The 19876-nt window shown below is 42.8% G+C and overlaps 1 protein-coding gene across 4 annotated transcripts in view; it reads left to right on the top strand.

The window, feature by feature from the left end:
* Positions 1 to 19876, top strand: part of LRMDA (leucine rich melanocyte differentiation associated) — a 1028511-nt gene that overhangs the window by 988578 nt on the left and 20057 nt on the right. For 3 of the 4 annotated variants that reach the window (XM_057308256.1, XM_057308254.1, XM_057308255.1), the window contains one exon: positions 17419 to 19422. In XM_057308256.1, coding sequence (XP_057164239.1) covers positions 17419 to 17498 — 80 coding nt within the window. In that variant the 3' untranslated portion in view covers positions 17499 to 19422. Of the gene's footprint in view, positions 1 to 17418; positions 19423 to 19876 lie in introns of those variants that run through there. The other variant, XR_008957942.1, reaches the window with a different exon arrangement.

Below are 19876 nucleotides of genomic sequence, written 5' to 3'. Positions count from 1 at the left end.
ACACTAAGAAACCAAGGTCTAGGGACGCCTGGGTGGCACAGCGGTTAAGCGTCTGCCTTCGGCTCAGGGCGTGATCCTGGCGTTGTGGGATCGAGCCCCACATCAGGCTCCTCCGCTATGAGCCTGCTTCTTCCTCTCCCACTCCCCCTGCTTGTGTTCCCTCTCTCGCTGGCTGTCTCTATCTCTGTCAAATAAATAAATAAAATCTTTAAAAAAAAAAAAAAGAAAGAAACCAAGGTCCAGAACAATTGAGCAAGTTGCACAGGACCCATACCATAGACCTGGAGCTGGAACCTGATCTTTGGACTTCTCCGCATTTCCCAGAGTTGATATGACCTTTCTTGTGCTTCTAAAAGGAGCACGTCTGAAGTCAGGCAGGTACCCCCACTGCCCTGAGGATGGGAGAGGGCCCGAGCCTTCTCTCCTTTTAGAGCCCTTCGAAGTTGGGCTACTAACCTCAGCACTGAGACACGCATCTCTGTCTTTCTTGACCTCCTTCAGTGAAGTCAGCTGTATTTATGGAGGTGCATTGTTCAGCCTCAGAGCATCATTTAAATTTAAAATCAATAAAGAAAAGTGAGCGAGGAAGAGGCACAGACTGATTAAGTGCTGTCTGTATGAAGAGGTCTACCCTCTGCCACATTTCTGTTGAAATCCTAAGAAATGTGAAGACGATGGAACAAAGTCGAAAACAGATTAAAAATTATGTCAGATACCAAAAGGCGGTAAGGCAACTGCTTCTCTGGCAGGAAATTGAGAATTGGCAACTTTGAGTTCTGATCCGGCGTAATGATGTCGACACATTCACACCCACGTACACACCATGTGCACTTATAACACGGTCATACTCAAGATGCACACAGACACAAGTAAGACATACAATATCTATAACACGATTTACCGCAAGACCCACAGCACACATACAACAGTGCACACACAAGCACCCACGTGTAACGCATATACACAAAACACACAGCACACGCTTGCGCGGGCACATACACACACACATGAATTTCTTCTTGACTGGTACGATGGAGATGTAACTCTTCCATCTGCCAACATATCCCACATTTTTATTTTAATGAAAAAAATAACAGTAGAGAGGAGAAAATCTCTTCATCAGAAAATTCAGTGAAAAAAAAAAATTCCCCAGACATTGTCATGTATTACTGGTTATTTTTGGTGGTTAAGAGAATTATTTGAAAACAAAGAAGCCTTTCACAAAGCCTCTAAAATACAAAAGATTTAATAACATTTACATCTGTGTATCAGCCATGTCTGTAATGCAAGTCATGAATAACACATAAACCAGAGCACGGAAAGAACAGAAGTGCTCACACGTCATTTAAAATCCAACCCACCCCATCGTCAGCGGAATCAAATACACAGCAGGAGAAGTTCCAGTTGATACACACACAATATACTCATTGAAAATGAAAACATATTAATTATGTTCCTTAAGGTTAGAGAAATGGCGTGATTCACTAACCTGTTCAACTTCTCTGCTAAAATTCTGTACCAAAAAGTACATCATGATTTGCTTTCTTATTTTTTCTTAAGAAATTACAGAGTGAGCTCTTGTATGCATTTGTCTTGTTTTACTGTTCATGTACACCAGCAGTTGGGGCTCAGTCCTGCCTCCTTGCTGTGCTGAAAATGGGGAACGTTGGCTTAAGAAGATGGGTCCTTGTTACAAATGAGTGACTCGCAAAAAAGGAATTCATTGTTGAACAATGGTATTTTCAAGCGCCGATACGTGCGTAACTCCAGGTGGCATATGTGGAAATCCACACCGCTAGGAGAATAGCTGCGTGTTACCGAAACCTAGAGCTCACGTAGCAACACGTTTGATAAGGAAACACAGCGAAATCCTTCCTTATTCTGATTCAGATAACTCTGTGAGGCCCAAACTTGGAATTGTGCCTTTCTGGACCAGTTCATTTGGCTCCTGTGAATTTCCAGGGATCTCCTAGGCTCTCCATAAAGGCAGCGAGATCTCCCACTCCACCACAGGGAAGCCTCTGGTGCCCTGATGGAGAAGGACGAGTGTAGGGAGGTGATTTTTGTGCAGGCATTCATATTTCACATCTGTTCATATTGATCCTTTAAGTGTTGTTGTGTTTTATTTCCAGGACTTAAGAGGATATTCAAATAATGTCAGTATTTGATCAGCACTTTTTTTTTTTTTTTTTTTGCTGGCTTTTGCTTTGGTGTTTGTCTGTTTAACCTTCCCTCTTCTGGTCATTGTTTCCCATTCTGTCTTTTGTTGGAGCCAGACCATTGCACGTGGGTCCCGAACAGTTTAAAACAAACTCTGTAAATGTCGGGGAACCCCTTCCTCTTCTTCTACCATGTATCTCATTTCGCTGTGAAATTTCAAGCCCTTCGCAGTCCTCACTGCAGCAAAAGGTTAATGGTCGTCTCTTTTATGTACTATAAATGCTCGATTCCTAAGGACAGTGTTTCAGGGCAACTCGAATGTAATTGCTAAATAATATAGTCACTCTCATTTTAAATGAGTGATACTTCCGTTGTTCCGGATGCTTCTACATGCGTGTGTGTCTGTGTGTGCGTGCGTGCGTGTGTGCGCATGCATGTGCCTGTGGGCAAGCGTGGGTGAGGCCTCTACTGGGGGGAAGTCACAGCCACCCCATAGGAGTCTCCACATTCACGCATTGGGGTTTTAAATGTTGTGCCGCATCCCGGGCCTCTTAGGCTCTGCAGATTATGTATAATAGATGACCTGCATTTACAGAGATGTGTGCTATACAGATGTAAATGTTATTATAGCTTTTATATTTTATGTTCTTGTTGAAAGATCATTTTGTCTTTGAATAATATGGCCGTTCAATTTTTTTTGGAGGGGAGGGGGTTATCTTTAAAAGAGAATATGAAATGGATATTGCACATCATATATTTCTTAAAAGTAATTTGGAATTTTAGGGTCTGGGATTGGGGCTGACTGATACACTGCCACGATGAGATATAACCCCTGGAAAATAACAGCCCCCGCACATGCCTGCATCTGTCCAAGCTCATAATTCACTTTCACATTGGATTATGGATGTCTGCGTTCAGTGAGTCTATCTTCCCTTTAGGTATTATTTCAGCCCTTTGAGATAATAAGGAAAGTTTAATTGCGTTGTTAATTGATTTTTTGCACAACATTATTACCTTGATTGATTGCAGAGTTGATGAAAATGTTAGACACAGGCAGCATGGAGTATCAGCCCAGCAAGGAGTGGGAGCCTTGTGGAGAATAGATAACCTTGATGTTAAGAGCTATATCCTTCAGATATGTCTTCCCTTGACATATTGATGGCCCTTGAAAAGGGAAAAGCTGATTGTATGCAGAATGCAATCATTAAACCCACTTCAGTTCGCTGTTGATTAATTTGTTTTTTCCTGAAGGATCTAGTTATAGGGAAGGCCTCACTTGTACCAACAGCAGCCATTTCGTAGGCTCCAGCTTGTGCTTAACCCTCTAGGTGAAGAGAAACACTGAGGCTGGCGTGGCTGAGATAGGAAGGCTGTCTTAGGGTGTCCCGAGTGCACACCTGCTGTTCACAGATGTCCTCGCCCTCAGCAGTATCCTCTCTCCTCCACCATAGTGTTTATTTCCCCCCAAACACTGACTCTTTCAAAATTCCAAGACCAGGGATCCTTTCACTGAGACATGGTATAGGATGCGATGGAAACTTCTGGATGCCCAGGAAGGTTTATTAACTAGGCTTCCAGTCATTTCTAGAGAAGACCTGGCACTCAGAATTTTTAGGATACTCCTGAGTATAACCAAGGTAAAGCTTTGCATAAACCTGCTCCCATGATTAGAGAATTTGGTTTTTATTGGTGTGTATGTGAGGTGTGGCCGGGGGAGAGATTTGTATGTAGCAGGATAAGAAGGAATTTCTGGGGATGGTTTATTGTATTTTCATTTACTCCTTTCCCTGGCCCTCCGTAACTCTTTCCAAGAGATATTTATTGATAGCTGTCATGGTTACTACAGTCCAGAGCCATCCTCATGGTACCAGAAACAAGGTTAATTGATCCACTGTTTGACTGATCCATTGGACTTCTGTCCTGTTTCCCTCTACCAAACTCACACCACTTCATCCCTAGCTGCCCAACCCTGGACAGAGACTAAGAGGGCCAGCCTTATGGGAAAAAGGGGCTGGCCTTACCCCCTACAGAAGAATGAAAGCTCATATAGGTGCAGCAATTCTAGAGAGGGTCCATCTTCTGGGCGAAATGGGTGACTTCCTTCTTCCCCTCTCTCTACCCCAGCTTCTACCCTTGTTACTCTGGAGCATTCTGACTTCTTTTGCCCTCTTCTTCCCTTTGTGGCTATCCTCAATATTCACTTGAACCAAATTTTAATTGTATAGCATTGTTGGAGACCTATCAAGAATTACGTCAGCTTCCTGGAGTCCTGACCCACCCCCACCCCCTGAGAGGTTGTGTGGACTTTGGGGCAGAAGAGAAACAGCTCCCAGAGCTCCCAGAGCCACAGAACACCCTGTAGAAGGAATTCACGCTATGGTCCAAAACAGTTTCTCCTCAGCCGGCCCCTCCGCCCCCGCCATTCGGAGTCTTTCTTCTGCTGAACTAACGACTGGCGCTTGGGGAGTCTAATATCCACAGAGTCTTGGCCCTCAATTACCGTAATGGCTTATAATGAGATTTTGGCCAAGTAGCAGGTAGCAGGTTATTACTTCCTGCTCAGCGTGGGCAATGTCTACGCTGTTAATTTGTGTTGCCGAATGTGGCTCAGAGCTGGGCATCAAACTGTCAGAGCCAGATGTATTCTATTAGGTGCGAGGCTCACATTGGCCCATGGGCAATTTTTTTTCAATATGGAGGCGTGTTAACTCACCACAGGGTGAATCCTGACGAATTCAAGCCAGCCAAATAAAAGGGGTAATATCCCAAGCCATCAAAGTAGTATGTTCCAGAGACAGATAACACCTGGTACCACCCACTGTCAGCAATGTCTCTCCAACCCAGGCCATTCCACTGATAGGTAAAAAGTGCACCCCTCTTAATATTGTTGGAGAAACTCTGGTGCCTTCATTAAGTTTTAATGAGCCTGACCCTAATGAAGGCCCTTATAATATGTTCTTCTACTGTTTACTTTGTCTTTATCTTGGGTTAAAAAAAAATGTATAAGAGGTTCATATTGCTCTTATAAACTGCTTTCTACTATTAATTCTTAACATATAGTTTCTTTCATTAGCATTAGCATATATATGAATTTTTATTTTTCCAAGGCAGTTTAGAGGATGGGAAGTTAAAGATCAGGAAATAATGAAAATATTTTGGCATTTGGCATTGAGATTTGCTAGTGCCCAAGAATTATATTGTGCTTTCTGCAACAACGTACTTTTTTTTTATATATATAATGCAAACTTCTTTCAGTTAGCTCATATATCAGCAGATTCCTTTTGTTTTCCTTTTGGAGAAAGCAATTTAGAGTGTCCTGGAATTAGGAAAGATTATAGTAATATCAGTACAGGAAAAGTTTGTTTGGATTCTAATGAAGGGCAGATGGAGGCTGGACTAATGGGCCCAAGAAGGAAGGTCTTTCCCCCAATCCTTGCAGAGTTTGAATTATGACAAACCCAGTTGTTACTAGGTCTGCTTAATTTTATTTGAGAGGTTCTTTTTTTGCAGCTTAAAGAATAAAAAAAGAAGAAAAAGCAACTTGTCTTTATTTTCGATGACTCTCTTGAGAAATCTTAGCCTGAAGAACTAGACAGAACTGTGGCTGTTTTCCCCCCTTTTGATGTAAGCTTTCTAATAGGAGCAGATCTGAAACCCAAAAAGCAAATTTGTGCTTGAGAGCAAAGCCAAAATTCCCATTCAAACTCTGCAGGAGGACCCCCACTGCTCCGATTTGTTCATTTAAGATTCTGTCCTTTTAGGGGAAAGCTAAAGACTTTCTGGGAAATTTTTTCTGCAAGTTTTTTTTTTTTTCTATACTTCATAAATTATGGTTTCCGGGTTCAGTTCCAATCTACTTATCCAAAAAACTCTTTTCTTCTGTTAATATAGTCTACACATAACTAAAATTTAAACTTTTATGTTTTTTGTTTCTTATTACAGAGCTGGCACAACTATTATAATTATTAGTGTTATTAATTTTAGTTGCCTTTGGTCTTCAGACTGCTGTTTGGAGACAGTAACTGTGTCTACTAAAACCCAGTACACCAGGACCCCCAGTCAACTAGCTTTTCTGTCTCTGAATTTGAGCGATCTTAATTTTACGAGAATAAAAGCTAATGTCAAGGGTTTTATTTTTTAAAAAGGAAAAAAAGGAGCCCCCTCGTGTTGTCCTAGAACAGTGTTTCTTAAAGTGGGGTCCCCTAATCAGCAGCATCACTCTCACCTGGGAACTAGCAAAAATGCAAATTCTTGGCCCTGTCTCAGACCTGCTAATCAGAAACTCTGGGGATGGGGCTCAGCAATCTGTTTTATCAAGCCTTCCAGGTGATTCTGGTACAAGGGCAAGTCGCATCCTAGGATTCTTTCATTTATTCCACATAAAAAACAATCTATTGAGTACCTACATGTCCTGGGCCTCATGAAGCAAAGATGAAAAGTTGTCATCTCTGCCCTTTTGGAAGTCATATAGAAGGGAGATCCTAAGACCTTGAGGAATGTTCAATGAGCAGTCTTCCCACCCCAGCTAAGCTTCTAAACTGCATCATCCTCACTACAGATACTCAAAGAAATCCTCATTTGTGGTCACTGTGTTATACCTGGTAAGACAATGAAGCTGACTTTGGGTTTACATAGTGTTGATGTACGAGAGAAAACTCAGAAAGGTTTCTAGTTAGCCACGAGTTAATGAGATAATTTAATTAATTAACTGGAACCCAACATTCCCCTAGTGGCTAGTCAATCACATGACTGTTATATGAGGAAAGAAAGTGTACTGGAAGAAAGCGTGTGAGAGCTGTTTTATGCGTGCTTCGCTGACCACGTGAAAGGTCTCTCAGCTGAGATGGAAAGCCCCACCTGCACTCAGCGGGCCTTCCCCTAGTCTAGTAACACCGAGTCTTGTTTACGCCCTTCTCTGATTGAATCGACTCGTTGCTTTTAATCCTAAAAAATTCTAATTTAAAATGCCATGCCCTAGAATGTCATACCTTTATTGCTGTTTTAAAAATAATGGTAAGCTTGAAATCCCCGGAAACCCATGGGTACCTCATCTCTCCTAAAGGGAGGTGGTCATTTTCTGTCAGACCATGAAAATAAGCACTAGGCCATGAAAATAAGCACTAACCCATGTACCAGAGATGAATGATGGGTGCCAAATGGTGGTCGAAGAGAAGCTGGAATTATTATTTTATTTTTATTTGAGTTGCTTCTGCTTCTCCTTCCTTCCTTCTCTCTCTCTCTTTTTTTTTTTTTTTTTTTTAAGATTTTATATATTTGAAAGAGCCAGAGCACAGAGGGAGAGTGAGAAGGAGAAGCAGACTCTCTGGTAAGCAGAGAGCCCTAGTGCAGGACTCGATGTCAGGACCCTGAGATCGTGGCCTGAGCTGAAGGCAGACACTTAACTGACTGAGCCACCCAGGTGCCCTGCTGCCTCTCTTTTCTGATTAGTCTGGACCAGAAACTCTAAGAGGAAAGATGATAATTGGGTGGGTTTTGGGTAGCTATGATTTGTGTGGACAGAGTATACACACCTTTTGTATATTTTATTCATCCAGTTTTATTTTGTTTTATTTTTGAGTTTTCTACTTTTTGCGCTGTCACAATGATGGGTAATTCCATGCCATCGGGTGGCATATTTCCTTTTGGATTTCTGCAATGAAAATGATATTTTTTTAGGAAATGCAGGAATTTTTCTTTGTTTATTAGTTTGTATACTTCTTTACATTTATACAGGTGTTATGTAAACATCCCCAACCCCTGAGCCTCGAAGATGAATTAGAGCAACTGATGGCAAAGAAAATCAGTCTTTGAAATCAAGGCTAGAGGAATCCAAACGGCGGGTGTTTGGTTGCCCCATTCCCAGAAAGCCTTCAGTGTAGATTGAGCAAACGTGGCATATTGATCATTACAGAACCTATAATTGGTGACCAAAAGCACAGTGTGGCTTTAATGGCCCTTCCTGAATAGTTGCCATCTTTTTTTTTTTTTTTTCCCCAATAAAGCTGCTGTGTTTCCTAAATTCATGCTGCCCTCTAGTGGCAATGTTCTTGACTTCAGACGGGAGAGGGAAAAGATGCATGTGGACATGGTGGTGGAAGTGGTGGAGGTGATGAAGGGTGAACTTTTTCTTTCTTTTCTCTCTCCTGTCCGAAAGATTTCTGAGTTTTCTTCAGTAAAAAGAAAAAAACACTGAGAAAGAAAAATGAAGCCATACCACTTGGCCACTGTCCACTTTGATTGACAGCTTGGTTTATGTGACATCCATCAGTGAGCAGCACGGAAGGGAACTTCATGAATCTGAACAGATTTGCATTCCATCTTGGCATGCACTTTGGAATCCAGCCCATCGGAAATCCATTAACCCCCACTTAGAATACAGAGCTGGGGAGTAGGGGGACATGCTCACACCAAATGGGCCTTGAAGGTTCAATTTCTCCCAATGGAAAAGTAGGTGAGAGTCAGCCTATGTCAGATTGATCTTTGCAGTGCTCCCCCATCTTAAAGGCAGTGTCCTATGATTCAGATACCTGGGCTAGACAGGTAGCATTGCATGGACGTCTGGTCTGGCACTGTGATCTTGGCGAAGCCTCTCTGAACCTCATTTTCTGCCATTATGAAACAAAAGACTTGACCTAAAACGAAAGTGTTTAAATTTTGTCTCAACGAGAGTTCTTCAGTAATGATTTTAAACAGAAGTATTCTGTTCTGTGTTTAAGCCTGCTAGGAAGTATAGCAAAATAGAGTATTCTTATAAGACTGTATAAATAAATCATTGTTTGGAAAGTCAGAATAAAAACTTTCTGGCTTCATTTTAACTGGCACAAAAAATGTAACCTAAGAAAAAAAACCAAAATTTGGATTACTAAGATTTAGCAGGGGTTTTTTTGTTTTTGTTTTTTGCTTTTTTTAATGGAGGGATGTTGTTGGAACAAGGAAATCTTTACTATGGCATTGATCTCTGATGCGTATATGTTCCTATTTGGTTGAAATACAGCCTTTGTAGAGATAAGAGCCAATCATATTAATGATGTTTAAAAAAGAGCAGGTGAGCCCACCCTCACACTGGGATTCCTCCCTATCAGTCTCTGTCTACCTGAACAGCCCCCAGTACAACACAATTTAAAAAGCATTGACATCTGAGGAAAAGCGTGTTGACTGTTTCCTTTCCAGGCTTCACATAATGGAAACACCTGCTGCCAGATAACTTTTAATTCTGTCAGCCTAATATTTCCTCTATGTGGAAAGCACTTTGATGGCTAGGTCAGGTCTGGGCAGGGCCGCGGGTCTGCAACCTGGGGGCAGAGACCACGGGCTCCAAGTGGAACAGGGGAGCTGGTTACTGAGGGTCCACTCAAAGGTGTGGTTATTTCTTGGAGTTGGACCAGCTTTTACATTTCCCACTAGCAGGTTACGTGAGGGCAAAACCGGCCCTGCATTTTTCTCCTCCTTTTCTACCTCCTTCCCTTCTTCTAAAATGACAAGCCTCATTTCAGCTGCCCTGGGAGCCCAGAGCGCATTTTCCACAAGCTCTGGCTTGTCGCACATCAACCTGTCTGCCCAGTCACGTGACTGTTCGCAAGGCCTCCCCCAGGCTGGGAGGCCGGCGTCTCACCCTTGCATTCCTATCACCTTCAGTGCAGGTTTCTCCAAGATCCTTTCTCTGCTGACTGGTTTCCCTCCCTGGCTGTTTCTTCCTCAAACACAGGGGTGAGGCTTGACAAGGCCCAGCATTGGTGTAAGCAGGCTAAATGATCTGTTCTCTCTCAGTGCAAAGTTGAACTTCCCATTAGGTCTCCCTGAGGGGACTGAGGACTGTGCCCTCTTCTCAAAGAGGTAGGTGGCCTGGCATTGGGGTCAGCTTCCCTTCAGGATGTGGTTGCATCCAAACCCTTGGGTGCTGTGGCCCACTCTGTGTTTTGTTTTTTGTTTTTGTTTTTGTTTTAACCGGTGCTTGGTAGAAAGCAGCGTGTCATAGCCCCACCGTTCGCATTCCGTCCATCAGGCAGCCAGTATTGATCTTTGTCCTGCATACCCTTTGTGCTAAGAAATGAATAAAAACTATCATTTACTTTAACTTATAATAAGCATTGCCGGTAGAAAGAGCCAATCCAAAATAAAACGGACAGCAACTAAATCTGCACATAATGTAATTTACTATGGGCCAAAAAAAAAAAAAAAAAAAAAAAACTGACCAAGATTTATATCTTGTTGGTATATTGAAAACTATACAAATTCATGGGGAGAAATTAGCCTTTGTGGAAATAATGAAAACAAAATAAAATTGAAATGAATCAAAACGACACAGCATAAAGTGAGTTGACTAAACTTTAACAGAAGGCACAGGTCTTCCTGTCACAATTCAGATCTTTTTTTACTCAAATTTTACTCAAGGTAATGTGACTTTGTAAAAATTGATGACTCCAAGATTTAGAAGCTCTAACCGGTACACTTTGATATCAGGCAAAAGCTGAGAAATTTAGCCTGGTTGTAAAAATTACATGGAAAAGAATTGACTCCATTGAAAATAAACTCGATAAAATAGAAGTGAAATGTGAAACATAGAATATGGTTGAACTTTGCATTTAAAAATTAAGGAATTAAATTGGCTAAATGGAGTTTGCTCTGAATAGTTAATGCTTTCTCAAAGAAAAATTATCAGACTAGTCTCCATGTTTACATTCATAAGCATGAAGCCAAAGCATCCTTGGGGTCAAAATGGCAGAATTGAACTGTCGACCACAGCAGTATCTCAGGGGTAGTGTAGCAAGGCTGGCGGCTCCTACCCCTCGTGGGGTGGTGTTGTTTTGTATAATAAAGGAGAAGAGTTCCGGAGGGTGCTCATTTGAGAGACTAGGAGACATCCCTTGCCCAGCGCTGTTGGAGGTGTTCGCTGCAGTCGTCAGCAAGGACCTCGTGCCCCTGGCTGATGGCGGAGACAGCGGGAGCCCTTAGAGATGTTTTCGGGATTAGCCAGCATTGCACAACCCTAGCAACCAATTCCAACCCAAGAAGCAGATTATAAACTGAGACACTTGCCTAAAACCACACTCAGCTAGTTTGGGAAGGAAGTCTCTCTCACTTTATTCCTTCTCTTCTCTACCCTGTCCCAGAGAGAGAGCCTTTCCCCTCTTCTTCTCAGCCTGAGGCTTCTCAGAGGAGCAGGCCGACGAAGGGAAAATCTGCATGGCATGGACGATGGACTCTGTCCTCCCTCCACAAAAACAGCTCCTAAGCAACCCCTTCCCTTAAGACCTTTTACAATCTCTCTTCTTTTCATTTTGCCTGGGTTTTTGAGTAGCTGACCCTGAAGGAGGGTGTTGTGCTAGGAGCCCGTAATGCTGCAGGCTCTGCTAAATCCGGTGTGATAGCCACAGCAGAGCTGATAGCACACCACCCAGGCTGACCTCGGGGTATCGCTCCAGCCTCTTCTCAAGATCATAAAACAGGGGTGTTTATTCCCTTCCAGCTCCCAGTTTACTCGCGGCCCACACGTAACAAAGACCGCCGAATGTGCTTTCTGGGGAATGTCCTTCCCCGTGTATGATGTTTACAGCTCTTAAGGCTGGATGATAACATTCACTTCACTTCTCTCTTTCAAGCCAGAGACTGTGATTGCTTTGTTTCTGTGGGAGGAGAGTGTTCAGCATAAAAACAACCCTGGTGTTTAGGAATTGAGACTGTTGCCTTCTGTTATTTTGCCCCCTTCTTTAATAAGGCAGATATTCAATCTGTATATATTTTTAAGATGTTTCAGACATGTAGTCTTCGCAGACGTTAAGGTATGAGTGTTCAGCAATTGAAATCCCTAACTTTGTGGATTCTGTTCAAATTGTGTATAGGGAATAATTTCAGTGGTATTTATCTATTCATCAAGTCTTCATTGAACACCTCCTCTGTACTGTTTCAGCCACTGGGCATTAGAAATTGGGGACGAGGGAGTATTGTAAAGGTGACATGTTCAAGGTATGTATAGTGTCACATGGAAGCATAGTTCTAGAACCTTCTGCAGTGAACCAGAAAGACTCTCCAGATACTCTTTCCCTGTCTGTCAGTAGACCCACTTCTTCACAATACTGTCATCACCTTTTTCCAGAGGCCATGAAGAGTCTAGTTCCTTCCTTTACTTGTGCAGATTGGAAAACAGGAGTTCCTTGAGAAGCCCTCTGTCCCTTGCCTGTTCCATAGTGCTGTCTACTTGCAAGCTCCTGTGATCAAAATCACTAGATCGAAAGTTTTTGTCATTCCACAGCAATAATTACATTTGTGATAAGAGCATTTAAAATGATGATTACCAAAACTAGTGTTCATAATGATGATAGCATTGATACTTTTTACTTCATTTTATAAATATGAATTTATTTGTCCAACCTGTACTCCATCATCAAATAAGTTTTTGTATTTGTATGTTTATGTGTGTCTAGATTATTATTGTTCCAGAAGGGAGATACAAATGGCCAGCCACTTTCTCTGATATTTAGAGTTGAGCTCTGCTGAATGTAAAGTTGATAAGTTAATGGGCTCATATCAAAGCTAACGGGTCATGGGCTAGTTTGCAGGAAGCACTTCCCAGCTCTGAGTGTGGAATACAGGCTACACAAAAGTTAGTGGAACTTCTTTCCTTGGGGATTTTGAGGTGCAGCAGAGCTCCTCTTCTATATATTATGGGAATGTGGGCTGGATGGGTTTCAAGGGCTAACTTTGTTGAAATCCAATTTTGATTAACTGACCGCTGGATTTGCCTTCTCCATCAGGCAGTATTGGATCTGACGTCCCTGTCTTCATGAGGGAAGCATTTGAAAACACTAAGTCACTTATTTCAGAGCTAGAAGGAACTTCCAAGATTATCTGGCCCCTCGCCTTCATTTTACAAATGGGGAATGCAGCCCAGTAAGAAAAAGGGACATGGACGTGGTCACATAACCATTAGGGGTAGAGCTGGATTTAAATACAGGTCTTCTCCCACCTCTTCTTAATAAATAGACATCAAAAATACAATTTGGAAGTGCAAGGCCGTTGGGGGGATCAGGGAGCCCAGGGGTCCTTGCTGGACTCTGCATGGGTGTGCAAGGCATTTCTACTCAGGACTCTCAGGGTCTTCCCTGGCAAAGTCTCTGGTACTGCCCTGCCATCACAGCCTTGCATCAAAAGAAAAGAGGCTGCTTCAAGCCCCTCAGGCAGCCCCAAGGTCATAACTTAACCTGCGTAATTAGAACATCCATTCCAGAGGGGGAAACATTTAAAAGATAAAGGACCTCTTTAAAACAGATTCTTCCCAATACATTTTTTTCATAATTATAGTTTTAAAAGCTTATAGTGATGGGAGAGCTGGCTACTTAAGAAAAATTAGGAGTCTCATTTGGCAGGAGAAGATTCCCCAGGGGACAGCACACTGTCATTTTTCAGGGCCCCTGAGAAGAAACCCCCACACAGACAGATACATGTCAGCCTGATGCATGGCAAGCCTGCTTCACTTATTATGGCCAAAGCCAGATATTTTAATTAAAAACACTACATATGCCATTAAATGTGTTGTTCCCCCTGCAGTCCCAAGACGTTATAGTTCGAGGAGATACAAACAAGTGAATGCCTTACAGATGTACACGGAAACCGCCGCCTACTGACTCACAACCAGCGGGTTCCCAAATCCCAGCCTCGGAGCGCCTCCCTGTCAAAATGTTCTTTGCAAGCAAACTGCTCCCTCTGTAATTTTCACAGTTTATGGCAGTTGCCATGACGGGAGAAGAGGGCCATGGGGAGGCAGGGGAGAGAGAAACACACTGCCACCTCACTTAATTTACAAGCAGATTCGATTATTTTACAGATAATCCTCATGATAAATAGAGTCCTATGGCCACACATGGGATTGTGGGTTCTTTTTCCCTTCCTTTCCTTGTTAAGTTTATTTATTTATTTATTTGAGAACCCTAAAGTCCCATGTGAGGGATAATCACCTCCCAACTGTGAGCTTGGGTAGGGTTCTCAACAGAGGCACCGCTTGCTTCATGTAAGCAATTGTAGGTGGTGTGAGTTCAAAAATTTCAGCCGTGTTTTACCTGTCACTAGCCAGGCCACCTTTCTCCCCAGGAGAGCACCAGCAGCTGGATTTCATTTTTGGCTGCCAGGCCGTCCCTGTGCCTTCCCGGAGCAGCCCACAGACAGAGGGCCTTCCCTGTAAGGATTTTATTCAAGATGACAGCTCCTCACACGTTGGCGCTCTGATCACCTCAAGTAGCCGAGATACCAGGGGGACGCATGCACTCTCCTGCAAAGTCCAAATTTAGATTGACCGAGGTTATCCTTAGGCCCCTTGACCCCAAGTGCTCCGACAGAACAGGGCTGCCAGGAACTTACAGCCACAAGTTTTGTAATGACGTCTGGGGAGAAATGCTCTGCAGGAGCTGGCGGAGAAGACCCCAAGTGATAGGGAGTGATGTCAGCTTTCGTTAGAGCGGCAGACAGTGTTAGAATATCCTTGGCATAATATGGCACTGGTATCTCTGTCGGCATCTCTGTTTTCTGTCACCGCACACAATCCTGGGCCTGTCTGTAGCCCTGACAGTGTCTCTTCAGATCAGGTTATTGCCGGCACAGAGACTAGCTCTGCTCCCCACCACACAGCCCTTTGTTTGAAGTCTGCCCTTTTGTCATCAATGCACTTGATGCCTATTTAAATCTGACGGTGAGTGCGGTATCTGTTTTCCCGTCAAGAGATCATTGACAATATTAATACCTCATGTCCTTGCCTCATTCTCCAAGCTCTGACACCTCGCCAGTCTCCTGCATTCATCAAACAGCCCTGTCTCACCAGGACGTCTATAAACATTCTTGCTTCCAGGCCCAAAGGAACAGGGCAGGCCTTAAAAAGGACTTTCATCAGTGCCGACCAGAAAGAAGGCCTGGGGAACAGGGCTCAGAACACTTCACCTCCCTCCCTCCACATTCCAGCCCATGTTCCAGGAGCAGCCAGCTTGTTTCCAGGATGGCACTTGCCGTCCAGGTTGTTTCTAGGCAAGGTCTGGAGTTGACGGTTGCCAAGGAGAGAGGATAGAGTAAAGAAATTCAATCCCTGAACGCACTGGAGGGTTTACTGGAGAGAACGCACCCACTAGTGGGTGGTGTGTGTGTGTGTGTGTGTGTGTGTGTGTGTGTGCGTGTGCATGTCTGCCTTTCATTCTTTCACTCAAGAGAAAGACTGTGTTCTTTATGATATCTGACAGCCCTATCCATTTCTTTTTATAAAAATTCATGCTGTCCTGGTGCTGTAGAAAGAAATTAACATCCCTTGGCCTCATCCTTCCAGATTCTTGAGGGTTTATTTGAGTCAATTATGTTCAAGGAGGCCCTTTGTAGATTTGCAGAAACATCTGAGACACCCGCACCCAGGCCTGTAGGGGATACTGTTCCTGGCGTGGAACCTGACCCGCCAGGCCTGACCATCAGGCCGGTTCCCAGCATCGGTAACAATGTTAGTACAGCCGCAGGTGCTACATAATGCTGGACAATAAAGGGAGCAGCTCAGTGCTGCCAACAGCCAAAGGAATAATTTTTAGCCCCAAGAAAGGTCTCAAGGAGGTCTTATCCAAGCTCGATGTTTCCAAGCGCCTAATTTCTGAAAAGCAGAAACTAGGGATTGGGGCCAAGGGGAAAGCATGTCTAAAGGGGAGGATTGGTCCGCAGTAACCTTGTTCATGGAAACGAGATAAACAGAAGTAATGAGAGCAAGACCAAGACCAGCTTGAGACCATGAAACAATGTCGTCCTTTCCTTTTCTCCAACTCTCAAGAGATTCTGTGACCCCAGGAATTTCCAGCTTTGTCCCAAGCCATCCAAACAGGCGAGCCTCTGCCCTGTCCTTAAAAGTTTCTAAGAGCCATTTTTAATCGTTCGTTAAGAATAATATTTAAAGTTCTGTAGTAGAGAATCATCTCTTGTAGAACCACCAAAATATTTACTTAGAACTTCTGCTATGAAGAACCTGGATAATTTCAAGTGCTAATTTACCCCAAATGAACAATAGATGGTGATTTTGGTTTCACACTAACAAACTGACAGAAAAAAATAATCATGCATATAGGCAGCTATTTTTACAAGTAGATTTGTGGCTCGCAAATTAATGTTTTATGGACATTTCTTTGCCTTTTTCTGGTTATGCACACTTCAGAGACTCAAGTACTTTTAGTAGTAAGACAACTCTGCGAAGCTGAATTTTAAGTTACTTTTACTAAGATTAGAAGAAAAAAAGCAATATGGCAAAAAGCAAACTGTAATTATAAATGTTTTCTTAGAGAAAAATTGACTTTCCCTTAATGATCATACAAAGCTTTCATTATAACTATGGCAGGTGATTTCTTATGGATATTTAGAATAAATATTAAATTGGTTAAAAGATTTGGACTCTATTCTAGAGGTATTTTTAATACTTAAACTCTCCTACAATCTCCTTGAATGGAACAAAAACTCTATGTGGAGCCACAAAATTATTTAAAATAAAATTAAAGATGAAAATCAATGGCATTCCAACCTGAGAATTCATTTCAGGCCCATAAGAAGATGTCCTTTTGGGTCTCTGGGTGGCTTGGTCAGTTAAACGTCCAACTCTTGATTTCAGCTCAGGTCTTGATCTCAGGGTCGTGGGTTCGAGCCTTGTGTTGGGTTCCACGCTGGGCATGGAGCCAATTTAAAAAATGGGAAGAGGAAGCCCTTTAATGCTGGAGGCTCTTGTTAATTTCCATGTGGCATTTTGTCAACACCACTGCTATTCCTTGATCACCCAGATGTCTTTGATGCCTCCTGGGATTTGGAAGATTCTTCCCTGGAAGGTCATAATCTTGATTCATGATAAAGGTCTTGAAAAGAGTCATATTCTGGGAAGATTGTTTTATATCTTTTGCTTGGGTTGGACCCTTCTTGGAAGTCTTAATTTTCCATTTTTTGAAACTCTACTAAGTGAACCTAGACAGAGAGAGGCTTATGCTTTGAGTAAACTGGAGTACTTGGCCAAACTGGAGAAGTCTCTGAAAGGTAGAAGAGAATTCTTGCAGGAAACGTGTTATTCCTAAGAAGCCTGTGCTCTGGTGACATTTTAGTTGATTGTCAACTGTGAGGACAAGAAATTAGGGTCCTTGCCTCCTGGAGCTTAATCCATTTGCTGCTACCCACTGGACCAGGGACCATGTTGCATATCTTCTTTTCTGTGCCTGTGCCTCCTTGCTGTACTAATCGTGCCACCTCTAAAGATGTGTTTCCTTTTTTTTGCAGGTGTCCTGGGGAAGTGTCGCTATGTTTACTATGGGAAAAACTCGGAAGGCAACAGGTTTATTCGAGATGACCAGCTCTGATGGCAAGTTCTGTATGCTTTAGCCTGTGTCCTGAGAATAAAAGTAAAAGGGCAAGTAAAAATAAAGAAAAGCTGAAGGAAAAAAACAATGGCCCACATTGCATCTCTGTGAGAAGGCTATGACTTCAGCCTTTGGTACCTTCTGCTGACTTTGCCAGGCCTGTCAAAATCATCCTTCTGCCTTAGACCGAGTGGTCACATAGAGATTGACATGATTGCCCTTAAGCAGGTCTCATCCACTAGGGTGACAGACAGCGGCAGCGGAGCACCAGGGCTGACAGGAGGAACACCATGATAGATTGCCTGGCCCCTCCACTGCTCACAGGGGAGCAGAGGTCACACCTGGGGCCTCCTTGAGCATGCTCGCTGGCCGTAGTCAAGTGAGAGAGACTGTGTCTTCAGCTTGTCTATCGAGTAGAGATCCCTCTGATACCATTGTGCTGTGGGTTTATTTTTAGTGGAATAGTCACAGTTTAGAGGAAGGCTACCTTCCCTTATTCACCTTAAATTTTAATCCCTTCTATTCTGTGTAGCTGCCCCCCCACCCCTGCAACATATACCACCCTTCAGCACCTTTCTTTGTTATAGGCAGTGCATTCTGGTGTGCAGTGTTTTAGAGAACGGAAGGTCTAAGTTCTCAGCCAGGTCATGCGTTTCTGGCTGGCTTTGTGTTGTTACACTTCCTGTATTGGAGTAAATCGCTTTCCCTAAATCCCTAACTACAAAAGCGTGGCCTCGATCTTGTTTTGTGTATTTCTAAATCCACTTCTTGCCCTGAGCAGTAGGCAACGTCGGGCATCTTTCCCAGCACCAAGCTCTGGTTGCACTGAGGACTCTGACTTATTTATGTATTCATTTATTTATTTTTAACCACACATGCGTCCAGCTATGCCTGTGGCCATATTTGTAGTTTGGAGCTGATTTGCTCCTTTGGGTGCTATTTAAAGATAGTGAGGTGATGAAAATAGAGTGACGGGTCTGGAAGTTAAGAAAGAAAGTGAGGACCACAGAAAATACCCACCAGACCAAGCAGTTTTTAATAGAAGGCACAAACCCTTTGCATTTTCCTCAGGACCTCTCAGAACTGAAATCAGTAAGCTCATGAGATGGTCTTTGTGTATCTTTGGCTAAATTCCAGCACTAATGTTATAAGGAAAAGAAGCATAATCGTACTAGTTGGGTGGCTATAATTTCAGTTAATATACCGATACACCGGTAAAATCACTCTAGGAGTTACTTGAAAGGCTGGTTGCTCTTGACACAACAGCGTATATTTTTGTATCTTCTTTTTAGACCTGATGTTCATTGCCCTGGATCTCCCAGTATTAGGTTAGATTGAGGACAGCAAAACCTGAAAGAGAGTCCTTCCAAGTTGTAGATAACACAGAACTAGAGAGCCGCTACCGTAAAAGTCTCCGGGAACTCAAAATCCCCAAGGACCCAAGACGAACCTACGTTCTCAGATCTAGACCATTTACATGGCCTCTGGCCTCCTGAGTCAACACAGTCCTTGAATGACTTGCAACGAGGCTGGCAGGAGTCCCTCTTGTAGATTATGCAAGTTAATCAGTTATGGACACAAATTTAGATCAAAATCCTCAAGGCCATTAATAATGAGAGGATATGAAATGTTGCCTTTATCTCTCAAATCCATTAATAACCAGAGCTGAGTACCTTTTCTCTGTTTGATCTATGAAACAGCATTGGGGTAATGCTTTAAATTAGGTGCCTCAGGTCCCACCCTGGCTCTTTGTTTAGAAGCACCAACACATGTTTCGTCCACGGCACATTATGGGCAGCCAGATTTCTGTGCAAGGGCAGCTAGACGAGTCCAATGTCATATCCAATCTAGCAGCACATATATCCTTGTCTTTATAAAAGGCTTTAACCCTGCCTCAAACAATAAAAAAGCACTTGTGAACTGACCACAGAATTTTTCCATCTTTATTTTTCTTACTTGTTTACTTTTCTTAATGTCAGAACCATTTGTATCATGCGCAGGAATGTCTCCCTCAATGCGAGCTTTGGAGGCAAAAAATATTTTTGGAGTGAGTTATTGACCACATTGTTTCCCACTCTTTGGGTTGTTTATTTTCTTCCAAAATGGTGTAATAACTTTAATTAAGATTAACTTTAGTTTTAATTTACGTAAAGGCCATCACTATGGTCCATTCGTCTTAACGATAGAATTATTACAAGCTTTGTTTCTCTTGAAAAGGGATAGCGGTCGTGAATTTGTGTTGGGTTGCTTGCAGTTCCACTGTTTGTGGAGCAAGGTTTGGTGTGTAGAGCGAGATGTTGGTCTCAATCGGTACAGCAGGAAATGACGTTGCGTGCTTATCTTAAATCTGTAAGAATTTCCCAAAACCATGCTTTTTA

Source organism: Ursus arctos, unplaced genomic scaffold, assembly GCF_023065955.2.
Source record: "Ursus arctos isolate Adak ecotype North America unplaced genomic scaffold, UrsArc2.0 scaffold_7, whole genome shotgun sequence".
Taxonomy (NCBI): Eukaryota; Metazoa; Chordata; class Mammalia; order Carnivora; family Ursidae; genus Ursus; species Ursus arctos.
The sequence above is the reverse complement of the archived record's forward strand: the minus strand, read 5'-3'. Positions and strand labels throughout refer to the sequence as shown.